The sequence below is a fragment of the Brassica oleracea genome, chromosome C4, assembly GCF_000695525.1.
Source record: "Brassica oleracea var. oleracea cultivar TO1000 chromosome C4, BOL, whole genome shotgun sequence".
Classification (NCBI taxonomy): Eukaryota; Viridiplantae; Streptophyta; class Magnoliopsida; order Brassicales; family Brassicaceae; genus Brassica; species Brassica oleracea.
Window position 1 is genome coordinate 46311325 of NC_027751.1, and position 13857 is coordinate 46325181.

The 13857-nt window shown below is 31.3% G+C and overlaps 3 protein-coding genes across 8 annotated transcripts; 2 read left to right on the forward strand and 1 right to left on the reverse strand.

Moving 5' to 3' along the window:
- The first annotated feature begins 4883 nt into the window (after positions 1-4883).
- Positions 4884-5382, forward strand: LOC106339047. The gene is made up of 2 exons (XM_013777876.1): positions 4884-5015; positions 5179-5382. Exons 1-2 carry the CDS (start codon positions 4884-4886, stop codon positions 5380-5382), a joined length of 336 nt encoding a protein of 111 aa, XP_013633330.1.
- A 166-nt stretch (positions 5383-5548) lies between these two features.
- LOC106339776 (major pollen allergen Ole e 10) lies at positions 5549-9468 on the reverse strand. 2 transcript variants are annotated; one of them, XM_013778646.1, is made up of 5 exons: positions 9152-9468; positions 7909-8322; positions 7584-7607; positions 5857-5887; positions 5549-5768 (listed from the first exon to the last, which is right to left on the reverse strand). In XM_013778646.1, exons 1-5 carry the CDS (start codon positions 9207-9209, stop codon positions 5582-5584), a joined length of 714 nt encoding a protein of 237 aa, XP_013634100.1. In that variant the 5' UTR covers positions 9210-9468; the 3' UTR covers positions 5549-5581. The 2 variants fall into 2 exon arrangements, with proteins under 2 accessions (XP_013634100.1, XP_013634101.1); XM_013778647.1 differs by lacking the exon at positions 7584-7607 and having other exon boundaries at positions 9152-9464.
- A 3102-nt stretch (positions 9469-12570) lies between these two features.
- Positions 12571-13614, forward strand: LOC106341242. 5 transcript variants are annotated; one of them, XM_013780045.1, is made up of 4 exons: positions 12571-12652; positions 12817-12916; positions 13009-13081; positions 13348-13614. In XM_013780045.1, exons 2-4 carry the CDS (start codon positions 12832-12834, stop codon positions 13358-13360), a joined length of 171 nt encoding a protein of 56 aa, XP_013635499.1. In that variant the 5' UTR covers positions 12571-12652; positions 12817-12831; the 3' UTR covers positions 13361-13614. The 5 variants fall into 5 exon arrangements, with proteins under 5 accessions (XP_013635499.1, XP_013635498.1, XP_013635501.1 ...); XM_013780044.1 differs by having other exon boundaries at positions 12589-12727; XM_013780047.1 differs by having other exon boundaries at positions 12589-12652; positions 12830-12916.
- Positions 13615-13857: the final 243 nt, after the last annotated feature.

Genomic DNA, 13857 nt, shown 5'->3' on the forward strand with positions numbered 1-13857 from the left:
AAAGAACCCAGTCCGGCAAGACCACCAACGGCAAAGACGAGGAAACTGAGAATGCTTTCCTCAAGATATCGCATCCGTACAAGGACGATCTTCCACGAGCAAGAGAAGCGGATACGAGGAGGTCACACCCAAACACCAGTATCGACAAGGCCAACGAGCGCTACAACAGCAAGGGCGATCACAAGACATGGAGCAAACTAACCACCGCAAGGTGAGCACGTTTAAGTGAGGAACTCTGAACTCATAAAGCGTGGACAGTTACAAAATCAGTGGATGACAGTTTAAAACTATATTTCTTTGTAACGTGCATGTGTCTTAATGCATATACATGCTTCTGAGTTTTGAATGATTGAAGTTTAATTCTTGTTAAGACAGTCTTTTTCCATGTATGGTGGTGGTAAAGAACATGATTTTATAATGAGCAAGGCGAAAATATTTCTATGAATTTAACAAAGAAACTGATGACACTGTAGTTAATGGTAACTGTTTATATATTAAATTAAAAGGTATTTATTTTAAAGGGTGCTAATTAAGGATTCCAGTTTTTAAAGAGCAGTTATAAAAATAACACCTTTTTAAAAAAATTGTATGTTTGTTGTTTTTTTTTTAATTTTGTAAACAATAGTCTAATAATTACCATGATTTAGGTTATTAGTTTTAAGAAAATACGACATCAGGATGAAAAAATCGTTACTGTGTGTTACTATCATTTTACGGGCAATGTTTTAGAGTGACATTTAAATATGAGAAAAAAATCATTCTGTGGAACAATTACATATATTTTTCAATTATTTAATTACAGATATTTTTAAATAATTGAAAAATTCCATATTTTGTGATTCTAAAAATTAAAGACAAACAAAAACGTCATTACCACTTTGACCAAAAATAATTAATAGGAGAAGTGCTAGAGTGATAGTCTTGGACAAATATCTCTTTAAGAAAATTAAAATTTACTAACTCAACAAAGTAATGATGCCGGGATAGTTAAAATACTAAGTAATATAAACAGTAAATAAAATATTATTTACCTGAAAAAATATAAGATTTTGTCTAATATAAAAAAAAATTCTACAATAATTTGAAGTGTCACTGTAATTAATGGTAACTGTTTATATATTGAATTAAAAGGTGTTTATGTTAAGGGTGCTGATTAAGGGTTCCAATTTTAAAAGAGCAGTAATAAAAATAACACTTTTTTAAAAAATTTGTGTTTTGTATCTACTAAGACTTTGACCTTGATACTTGTTGATAGTCATTGCAAAACATAAACAATCTATGGTTAATTCTTTAGGTGTTGATAGATATTAATATATATTTTTATTTTAATGTAAGCAAAATAAACTGTATGATACAAATATATTATGTATTCCATGTGGCCATAAGCTCTGTGAAAAGTGTTTAATTAGTTAACTACAAATAAACGATATTTGTTCTTTACTTATGCCGTTATTGTTTACCTTAAACAGATTACTATTTTAATATAATTAATTATAATGTAATATTTATAAAGTACAACACACCCATATTTACTTTCTCTTTTCAATATTGGTCTATATTTTTCAGATGTAATTCATTATTTTATTTAAGAACACCAACTAAAACATTATAACAATTGGTTTTCTTATACTTTCCGGTTTTACTCTGGATGAACTTAACTTGTAAAAATAGTATTAAATATATTTGGAAATATTGTGACCAAATATATATCGGCTATTTCTGACTTTTTAGTATAAGAAAAACTAACTTAAATGTAAAATAACCGCATAGATAACTACATGCAAGCATATTTGACGTTTCCAAAAAACAATTCTGGGAGTGTTTAGTGGACAAAGATGAGTTGCTTTTTTACGTAACTGCTATAATTTTTAATTAATTTATTTAAAACATAAACAGTTGCCCTCTCTGAAAATTATTTTGTACGATTTTGTTATTTTCGTTTGATTATTATGAGAAGTGAGGAAGACTCACGTTTATAGAACCAGCAACCAAACATTATTTCACCAATTAGTAACTTGACATAATCCTACAATACTGATTTTATGATTTATGTTTTGATAACGTGTTCAATATGTTATGCAGTGCATCCTCATATACCACATAACCCTAAAGTTAAAACTGCTATTAAAATGAGTAATTCATTATTTTTGCAACTGGAAAAGTGGGGAGAAACACAATTATTAATCCTGAATTTCGAAAACGAGTAGATCTATCTCCATTCCTCCAAAACAGTCAACTTGTTTCTACAAATCTCATTTTTTTCCATGATTGTGTTGAAGATGATAATCCTCAAGCCCTTTATCTTCATGGTTTGGAAAGTTTATGTGTATTTGGAGAGCTACACAATGGATGCTTTTATATTGAAAGAGCCGCAAACATTGGTGATGAAAAGGCAATAGTTATGAATGCTCTCATTTTTGTATGTTTTGGATTACCTAAATCTGGAGTTGATGTACTTGACAATGGAATAGCTGACTGGAACAACAACTTAAATGCGGTGACTTCATATGCCAAAGAAATCGAATTGACTTTGTTGCAATTTTGTGTTACTGGTCATGGTGTACTTGAAGGAACTTGGTATTGTCCATTACCAGAATGCGAGTTTAACCATGCATTTTTTGCATGTTCACTTTTTTTTTTATAGGCACTCTATTATTATTAAAAATCTATGTTAACTTGTAATATCTATGTTACCTTGTAATATTTAGTTTTATGTTTCAAACGTTGTCAACTGTTTCTTTTTATTATTGTGAATATATTTGACTACTATACATTTGTGACCCAGCATAGTTAAATAGGTACACGCTGAACAAACGCTAATGATTTCAAACCGTGTCTGCGGTAATGTAATATTGATAAAATTGAAGTTGACTCTCCTGCGAATATGGACAAGTTAAGAAACGCGTGAAAATTGTCGTGAGAGTGTTTCTTTAATCTTCTTGCAGACGAGATGGGATAACATTTTTGTTTACACATTTTGAGACTAATACAATTGATAATTTTAAATAATTATCGGAAATAATGAAACTACATAAGTATAACTATCAATCAAATATAAAATTTCTACTAAAACAATTGATAAAATAAAATTTTCGATTAAGTTGAATAATTGCCACTTTGAAAAGTACTTATATACGAAGTTCTCTATTAAATACTTAACTGAATATGTTATGTAATTAAATTACTGAAAACCGGTATAACTGAAGACATTAATTTTATGTTTTAACCATCCATAAAGTGCAAACGAGACTCCGCATCTAGATCAAGTTACCTTTCAAACATTTGGTTCATACCTTTTGCAAGTGCATGACTGTGCGTATAAATGATTTCTTTGTTAAGAAAGAGTGGCTACAACTTCAATCATGGAACTACCTGAAGATATTGTATGCGATATTTTATCGAAGATTTTCAATCAGTCAAATAAAGATTTTGGAATTGTAGATTGGTCAATAAAGAGATTTATAGAATCTCAAAATCGTCTTTTATTTTTTTAAATCTAAAAATTAGGAACATATTCAAACCTCCATACAATGAGAGGTATTTTTCTAAACATATTAACTTCCTAGACAATTGTGTTCTTCTTAATAACAATGTTGAAGCCATGTTTTTATCTGGCATAAATGAATTCTATTTTAAAAGAGACAAACATAAAGTTCTCAAAGGATTAAAACATGCCGCAAGTTATATGCATGCAAAATCCATGTATATATTAGGTTTTATTGTTATTGGAGATGGTGATTTAACACAAGGCTCTACATTAATTAAGGAGATATTTAATAGCAAAGGAATATGCCAGCTTACAAAATGTTACACAAGTCTTAAATCGCTTTCTTTGATGCTTTCAATGAAAAAACACAATTTTTATAGAGACATTTTGGACGGAATAGAAGTGCAAAAATATTGTTATTGTGTAGATTGTTTAGTATAAAAAGAACTTGTTAAATTCCTTAAATATTTTTATAATTAAATAGTAAAAATGGTTTATTATTTCCCTAAAGGTTATTAAATGTTTGAATTTGTAGCATACGATTTATTTTGCTTACATTAAAATTAAAATATATATATATATATCAATAGTAAAATAATATTTTCAGTGATTATTATTTTTAAATTTATAAAAAAAATTAAAATATTAAACTAATTGAGATGAATGTAACATACCATATGTAACTAAAATCTGGAACAAAATAAAAATACCAGTTGTATTGTACCTTAATAAGGTTTTTTAATATTATATATTTTATTATATGCATAATTGGTTGATTTAGTTAAATATTTAATATTTTAAACATGTTTTGACTGCAAAATCATACTTTAGATCAAACGGTGTGCCGGTACCATTAGAAGGAAGCTCCTGACTGTTTTGGTTGTGGTGCTGTTGTTGACCTTCTGCAGTTGAACATGTAAACAATGGCAAAGAAGCCCCTGCCGCAGTTTCATGGGAAAGCGCCGGTGCATGTGCTTTCAACAGGGGCAGGGAAGATGATGAAAGCGGCGTTGAAGAAAATGGAGTTATGTGATTAAGAAGTTATAGAGGTTCTACCGGTACAATATAAGAAGGCGAAGACATGTTAAGGAATGGAACTAAGTTTTGAAACAGTTTGGTTGGTCCTGCGTTTGAGCTTGGAAGAACTTTTACTTAAAGTTGCATCCCTTGGCTTAGTGTCTAAGCAATCCACAAATGAAATACCTAAACAAAATTAACCAAGCATTTGAAAATGTTTATATTTAATTTAGTATTGTTTCCCCCGCGAACCGCGGGGGTCCGAATCCTAGTAGTTGATAAAGGAAGTCATGTATAGTAGATTCTCAATAGTTGCTTCGCAGGAGGAGTTGAAACAGCCCTCTCTAACAGCTCTCGTCATTACACATTCCAAAACTATATGTCTCTGTTTCTCTCTGATAAATATTCTAAATTGGTATCTTTCTTCGAGAAGGCCACTTCTCCTCTTAACGAAGCCAAAGAATCGGTTACATCCATTGCAGAATCCGTCGGTGCCTCTCTAACTGATTCTTAGAAAACCGTTGCAGCCTCCACCGAAACGGTTAAGACTCGCAACAATACCAGAGATAGTGTTTGATGGGTCTACGCAGGTTGGTTCTTGGTCACTCTTTTTACATGTTTGTTTGTCCCGAAAAAAAAAACATATTGTAATACGATAGTGTTGTGTGGTTTAGGCAAGAAATGCAGTGGAAAATGCTCTGTCAAGAGGTATAGAAGGAGCTAAATTTTTGCTTCATGTTTTTGAAGAGAAGAGGACTGAAGTTTCGTCCAAGCACGTTGGAGCTGTTACTAATGCTTCTGATGGAGCATCGAGCAGCAGCACCGTGGCAAGCCGAGACCTCCTTGTATCCACAGACCAATCAGGTCACAGTATTTAAATAAAACTCTCCATTATAATAAAATCCATTTAGAAAAAAAAGAAAGTGAAATTGTCACTTAACTACCAGAATATTGTTTGTATGGTATAATGTATTTATAAATACAGTATTGTGTATAATAATACTATGATATATTAACGATTAGGTTTGGAACTGAATTAAAAACTAGCTTAAATTTTGATTTATATATATTACATGACTAACCTAATACCACCACGGGAACATGATATAAAAACAAAAAACAAAGAAGATGAGAATGGAAGTAGAGATATGAGAAAGTTCTGGAAGAGGAGCTTGAAGCTTCGGGCTTGGGAGTCGGGTGCGATGGTATTCTCCCAAAAAGCCCTAATCCATCCTCACTTACGTTCAATGTCGATTCATTCGTGCTGCATTATCACATTCCAACATAGTCATCATCTCACAAATTCTTGTGTTATTATTATTAGATAAATAGTCGGTTTTCCAGAGATCTACCTTGTAGACGGAAAGTGGCATGATCCTACACCTGTCAACAGAGAAAAACATTTATTTAGATGGATTCTCTCAACACAATCTCAATGGTGCAAAAAAATAAATCACAATCTCAACCCTGTTTATGTCCAATATGTACTACAGTTGGGTCACGAAGAAACAGTTAATATTCGAAAGCAATTTGCAATATTAATTGATAGCACACAAAATAGTATGTACAAAAAGATTGTAAATAAATATATTTATTGGTTTGTTGATTTATTACCTATTGGATCCTCTATATATTAATAAAGAAAAATTTAAAATTTGTAACTTTAAATTTGTATTAATTAAAAAAAGTCTTGTTTAGATGTCACTTAATTAGGATGTCAATTTGGCTTATGTGACATCATAAGAATCAATTGAAAAATTAGTAAGCCCAAAATCTAATTATTAGAAAAATTTATGTTAACCCAAACATAAATATATATGATATGATAAACTTAATACTCATCGATCTCATTAAATTAATACTCGGCGATCTCATTAAATGAGACTTTCTTTAAATAGCTCAAAGTTGATTTATATTGTGATCCAACATAATTTTTTTTTTTTAAGTGTAAGATATACTCTTAGTCCGCATCACTTGGACATCAATTTAAATCAAAGTTTGCTATATATTATGGCCTATGTATTGAATGATTTTGCTATAAATTGGAAAATAATCATTTTTATGTGTTGATTTTTTATTTAATAGCAAAGAGACGCATCTATTCAAAAACAATTTGTTAATAAAAGAAAAAAAAAAGAAGAATATTGTTCGTTTCTTAAGCATTCCTCACCTACAGAAATTTATATAAAGAGTAATACACAAATTAAGTTGTTTTGTTATTACCAAACGAACTTATATATCAAATATTTTTCCTTACAACACAATTTTTAGAACTTAAATTATGAAATTTATATTGAAAATTAAATAAGGCTTTGGCACCTACCTAATTATTTTTCGTAGTCTAGGAAAACATTAATAATGACATTTCGTAGTAATTAATGATACATATCACATTAACTCACTTTCATCCTTTAAACAAATAATTATAATACCATCATCTTTCTATATTTAGGCCTTAAGTATAATAATAGTCTGATTACAAAATTTTATATTGTCTTAATGTGGTCCATAACCAAACTATACTTCAAATTATAAGCCTAACCCAATTTATAATTGTATTTTTAATATTTTAATTGTCCATTTTATGTCAAAAAGAAAATAAAAATCTAATATTTTGAAAATTAGTGTAACTTCAAAGTCGAATATATATAAACTTTATTTACTGATAAGTTAGTAAAAGAAAATATCCAAATATATTGGTTTAACATATATATGATTATATAAACAATCAAAATTGTATACATATAAAAACAATTCGATCATATATAAATCTTAAAATTTTCAATACAATATATTTAATATTTTAATAATATAATTCAATCCGCGTAAAGTTACCACGAAGTACTAGTCAATATTATTATTTTTCTTTTGTCATGATCATTCTAGTTTATTACTAGTTGTTAGAATATAACAACTACAATGTTTTTTTCTAAAAAATTTCCAACTAGTAAACGGATACATACATTTCTTAACTCTAAGTCTCTTATGTCAGCATACAATAAAATCAAAATGGATAAATGTTCTAATAAGTTACTAATTTTAATACCAACCGTAAGGAGATGACTTAGAGAATAAATACCCCGATCCTTAAAGGATTCTTGCACTGTTCCGTCAGTGGGCCCCACAAAAAATAAGAAGAACCGGTTACTAAAGTTGCAAAATACAGACCGCTTTTGGAGATGTTTTTGCACTGTTCGCGAGCCTCAATGACACGTGGCGATCAGCGATTGGTTCGTTTTAATTTTTTTTTTTAAACAGACAAAGAAAATAATAATAAGAACCTCAAATGGGATGTTAGCGTTAATGATGCTCTTATTAACATGATTTGTTCCAGGTCCTACAAATTTTATTGGATAGAAAAATCACATATTCCTTTGAATTAAATTTAAGACAGAAAGACTTACTTGGGTCACCACTGATAGTGACAGCACTTCCACCAAAGTTGCAACTACTAGGGATTGGATTCTTCTGGTAATAACTGTTAAATGCAAAAGATGCATGTGCTATCAACGAGTTTGGATTATAACACTTTCCTCCTTCTTGGATCTCTGAACAGTCTGCTCCACCGATCCCGCACGCGTAGTCCAAAGCAGCTTGTAACGCTATTTTTGGAGCGTTCTCTCTCGCAACACACCAACTTTCACCTGGGTGGGCTGCAACGCGTGGTGGCGTTGGAACCGTTAGTGGCGTTGTGACGACGGCAGAAGCGTCAGAATCAGAATTAGGGACAACGGTTGGTTCGCTGGTTGTTGGATTTGTGGCTAAAGGTGTGGTTATGTCCTTTTCTTCTTCTATTGGTTCAGTAATTGCTCTTGCACCTGTAAAATCACATAGTTTTCGTTAATGGAATAAGATGTGAGAAACATTAACAATGATGTCTCAGATTTGGTTGGTAAAGTTAGAGCATAATTAATTATTATCATCTCTAAGATAAGTGCCTTTAATTTGTAATAAAAAGGTAAAACACGAAGACAAACCTTAGAAACAATAAACAAAAAGACAATATAGAGAATCTTTGAACTGAACAAGAAAAAGTAAGGACTAGAATAATTGCAAGCTTCGACTCCATTCCGGTTCACATGAGAAAACAAAATTAACTTCATCTTTTTTATAGATACAAATTCACCTTAATTTTAAAAATAAAGCAATTAGAATTTAGAATTCACCTATCTACAGTATTGATATATTAAATAAAATTGAAAAAATTCGAATCTGGTAGAACTAGATGAACAAGAAAAGGAACATTTTCCTAAGAAAAAAAACATTTCTAATCAGAATATAGATAATTGAAGTTCTAAAGACATATTTTATAGATTTTCTGAATAATGATTAACTTTCCGCATCTTTAGAATAATAAATCCCAAGCTATATATAAACGTTATTTTTAGCAAGAACGAATTCAAAAACGTTTGGATTCACCATTAATCAAAACTATGGTGTTATATCACTTACATATGTTCATATATCAAAACAGTGTGGATTAGAATAAATCATGTGCATGTTCTATTCCTTAGAAAAGAATAAAATGAAATTTGCAACAACCAAATCTTACTATAAATATATATATGCTACTTTAACAATATTTTATTTAAAAATAAAAACTGGGAAAAGCTTTTCTTGTTTCAGCGATGGATTGAGAAAAGTAACCTGGGAAGACGAAGTAGAGAAGAAGAAGACTTGTTACTATTCTGAAGCCTTTTCCCATTCCGAAAAACACAACCGTAACTCTTCTTCTCTGTTAAAGCTCTAAATCTTCCAGTCTTATGTCTCCAAATACTTCTTATCAACTAAATATAGAGAGAGAAGCTGTGTGTAAGGAACTTGGGTTTATGGAGTTGATTGCTGGGGAGTTGGGGAGAGAGAGAGAGAGAGAGAGAGAGAGGGTAATGATTTGTTTGGGATTTAGGTTTTGTGGGCAATGCAAAATGTAATGTGGGCTGCTTCTAGTGAGTGATGCTTGTAATGATGGTTTTTCCTCACACTTTTGATTCTTATATTCCCTGGTTCTTTCTTTTTTAACTTTATTCAGTCACAATGAGAACTTTTTCATTAGTTTCCTTTCTTTCTTGAACTTCTACATAAGCATAAATTATTTGCCGCTTAGAATAGCATAAACAATTTGAGTTGTGGGTCTCACATCACATAACTATCACTGCATAGCTCTTAACTAAAGATTTTAAAGTAAACAAAAAACAAAATATAGAGACTTAATCATCTTGACCAAAAAGAGATAATCACTTATACAAACCTTGCAATTAACAATTTGACCTCGAAAATAAACACTTTGTATTTTACATGGATGTGAAAACTGTAGAAATTCAACATGCTCTCATTATCTTGTTCATGTTTATATGTCTAGTTTAAATTAGTCATGTCATGTACAATCTTTCTTATGCAATTGTATTTTTAAGACTACTGACTTTTTAAAAAAAAAAAAAAAAAAAAAAAGGACTACTGACTTAATTTTTTTGCTTGGAGAAGCGAAATCCACTATTTATAAAACATAGAGATCTGCAGCAACAATTATTTCAGTATATCATTTGAAATAAAGCAAGGCATAGTAGTATACTTTTTGCTCCTCAAAATATAGCAATTTGATTGATTTTGACTTTATGTCGAAGTAGGACCTTCCAAAATATAGCAACAGGCGTACTTTTGACTAATCTCACACCAACTTTGTGTATTTATTATTCATATTTTCACCCAGCTCTCGTTGTAGCATGTATAGGCTATCTAGCCAGAAGAACTGTAGCTATAATTTAAAAATGTTTAGACCCTTATTATTAAAGTTTTTATCTTCGATTGCGGTAATCTCCTTGCATTATCTACACAAATATGAAATCATAACTTTAGAAAAAGAAGAAAAAGAGTAGAAAAAGAAACTTAACGTTAATTACATCGACCGTATATTTGTGCGGTGGGATTTTAGTGGACAAAAACAACCAAAGATACAACTTTCGGTGTTAAAAAGAGTACTAAACAATAATAAAGTAATAAGAAGAAAACATAAAATCAGAAATAATCCCGTGTAAGAGGGTAGGGAAGATGAGCAAATGAATAGGAAAAGCAAGTGGGACTCAAATTGGTTATAGCAACAACATAACAAATGATGAAAAGAGAATTTTGGACCGACTATATCCAAAATTCGGATTCACCTAATCTTAATGGTTATAAGAAATTAATTCTTTGACATTATTTGTTTTTTGTTCTATCGATTCTCTTAAGTTAGTGTGTGTCACATTAATTGGCCGATGAATACAATAGCAACCCTAAAAAGCCTTCAATGTCTGAGTAACATACACAGTCAAACAAAGTTCAAAACCTCTGCTAACTCTTTAGATACTACTACAATTACTAAATATTCTCTCATTTTTATAAAACGCATTTCAGGTATATCTTTTTAAAACATATTAATTCAACTTTGGATATTACTCAAATGAGTATGCAGAATGGCTTGAAAACTTTCTCTCACTGATTCATCATCTTTATCACTACAAAGGCTCATAGTGATGAATTTTTTTTTTGGTAAAACAAAATTTTATAGATAACTAGTCTCCATTAGAAGAAGAATTGTTTACAAAGATGATAACAAAGTCATACTGGCTAACAATTTTTGCTGCAACAAAAGACAAGCAAAAACACAAAGATAGAAGCTATCATTATACATAAACAACTAACATTGCGGAGAAATCCTTGTATTCCGACCACACTAGGCTTAAGCAGCGGAATGACGCCATGGAAAACAAAGAACACAATCAGTGATCTAATGCTTGTGATTGGTTCCGCAACTAGTGCAGGAATAAAAATTTTAACACTGGCTACAATCACATAGGTGATGTAACACCAAAATGTTGAGGCTTTGAACAGTACAGAGAGCAAATCATCCGTAGAGCAATCTTCCAAACTAAAGGCTGACTTTGCAACACATGAGCAGCAACAATACAAAAGCCATGGTAATAGTAAGGTTGAAGTTGGTTTCAAAAGAATGTTGATAATCAAGATCTGAAACTACAACGAAGCTAAAAATCTGCAATTTAACTTTGAGTAATAGGAAGATTGAAGTTGGCTCGTAGTGATGAATATAATCATATTTTCACAAGTAGAGCCGGTCCTTAAATTTTAAAGATAGAAACCATTTAACAAAAAATAAATAATTTTATAACAATTTGTGAGTCATATAGTTTATTTATAAACTCAAGGATTTTGGGGATCAAAGTCAATATTGTATTGGTATATATCTAAAACCGACCTTGTTCATAAGGATCAGACTTGATCGAACACAAACCCTCTAAACACCTTCATTATTTGGCATCAAGCTCTGGATTAGAAATAACAGCTTCCACCTACATTTAGCTTTTCTCTTTTCTTTCATCGTTTTTTTCATGGATATTCATGGAAAACAACCGACCTTTGGCCTGGAGAAAGAGGAAAAAATCATTTAAAGAGTAGCAAAAGGGTCTGATGATCTCTTCTTCTCTGTGCTATTCATCCTATTTTTTTACTTATATGGATTGTTATTTTGCCTGAATGAATGATTGTTATATAGAACATTATGGTTTCATTGAACCAAGAATCGATCACTCATCAATACAAAAAGCCGAACAAGATTCTTCCTGATAATCAATGGAATCCTAAGATAATACCATCTATCCCATTGAGCATGTCAACGTTTATTCCTGTCTATGTAGACCATATTCCGCCACATCTGAGAGTACACATAACACATATTGTAGCCCAAAACTCATTGCTATTTACAGTACCTTTAAGCTTACCAAGAACAATGTTTCTCAGCTTTATCTGGTTGACTGGATCAAGGAGATGATGGTGAAATCACATGATAGTATATGTTATTGATCCTATCTTCCCGGAGTTTCCAACGTTGAAGGAACTAAAACGGATTTGTTTTTCCTTCAAAGATTGCTTCAAAATCAAAAGTCAAAAAAGAGAAAAACCTCAAATCAAACCAACATTTTAAGAAAAAAGGGTTTAGTTTCAATTACCGGTATAAGAGAAACCATACCATTAAACCGGTAATATATAATTGGCCCAAAGTGGTTCTACGACACTTCACCAATCACCATCAAGCTCCTTCTCTGTCTCTCTCTGATTATACAAACATCTTGGGAGGTAATCACTGTATCGGTATTAGTACGTATCCAGTTTGAAATTCGCGGTTTAAATTTTTTTATTTTCTCCACGTTCTCTCTGTCTGATCCTTACAAGGTAACTTTTTTGAAAACTTGAAACTGGGGTTTTCCGACCGTCGAATCAGAGGATCTATAATGTTTTGTTTTCTCACATTCTTATGGCAGGGATCTGATTTAGATATGAATTGGGTTCAACGCAAAATCTACCTTTACAACGTCACATTTGGGCTTTACATGCTTGATTGGTGGGAACGATACCTTTTCAGTATCCTTTCTCTTGCCTCGATCTGATCAAATTTGAATTTTGTTTTGTTCAAGAACAGAGCTCTTGCCTTTTCCTTTAACATTCTCTTTCAGATTCTTTGGTTGTAATCCTGATGTGGTTTATTCTGTACAATGGATCTCGCTACTTTTCAGAGCTTTGCAAGAGGTAGAGCTTAGCTTTCTTGATTTCATGTGTTGGCTTTTAGTTTGATTTAATGTTAAATAAATAATGTTACTTTTTTTCTCTTAAGAAGGGATTTAAAGGGTTGTGAGAGTTGGATCTTTATCTAAAGCCTTTGATTCTTTGGGAGTTTGATCTTTGCTAGCTTGTGTTAAGTATTTTCAGAAGAAGCACCTGAAATGACTTTCTTGATTATATTCTATTGCGTTGTTATCCCCTGTTTGATTATATTTGTTCTTCTCTTTCCACAGACATCTTTCTTGAAACCAGGTCATAGTTATCAATGCCATGGAAGCATGAAAACGACATGGTCGTCTGAGACCTGTGCCAACAAAAACTCATTTGTTCTGCTTTTTCTTAACCTGTTTCTTTGGTATCATATCTGATCATGCAACTGCCATATATGTCTTTCTTTATCACTTGTTTTGAATTTTCCTTTGTTCAATTCCACTTCCGGTTCATATTCCAATTACATTCGATGACCTTGAGTTTTCAGGTGTTTTCTTGGTATTGTTCAGTAAATTATTGGCACCATGACTCATACGTTATAATTAATTTGATGCAATAAACTTTGAATAAATAGACAAAAATTAATAAGCAACCCTTAACCTACGTTACATGGAAACGGAAGCGGATTCGCGGAAGCGGAATCGTATGGAAGCGTAGAAGCGAGTTTTTAAAAAAAATTAGGAAGCGGAATCGTGTTGGAAGCGTATGTAAATATAATATATATATATATATATATATATATATATATATAT

Bases quoted from the DNA above. Each gene is read 5' to 3' on its own strand.
- LOC106339047 (XM_013777876.1), top strand. From the start codon at position 4,884: ATGTCTCTGTTTCTCTCTGATAAATATTCTAAATTGGTATCTTTCTTC. The intron at 5,016-5,178 runs TAGAAAACCGTT...TGTGTGGTTTAG, and splicing joins GTGCCTCTCTAACTGATTCT to GCAAGAAATGCAGTGGAAAA.
- LOC106339776 (XM_013778646.1), bottom strand. From the start codon at position 9,209: ATGGGAAAAGGCTTCAGAATAGTAACAAGTCTTCTTCTTCTCTACTTC. The intron at 5,888-7,583 runs GTATTTATTCTC...CTCTGTTGACAG, and splicing joins AGAATCCTTTAAGGATCGGG to GTGTAGGATCATGCCACTTT. The intron at 5,769-5,856 runs GTAGATCTCTGG...GTGATAATGCAG, and splicing joins TGCCACTTTCCGTCTACAAG to CACGAATGAATCGACATTGA.
- LOC106341242 (XM_013780045.1), top strand. From the start codon at position 12,832: ATGAATTGGGTTCAACGCAAAATCTACCTTTACAACGTCACATTTGGG. The intron at 12,917-13,008 runs GTATCCTTTCTC...ATTCTCTTTCAG, and splicing joins GTGGGAACGATACCTTTTCA to ATTCTTTGGTTGTAATCCTG.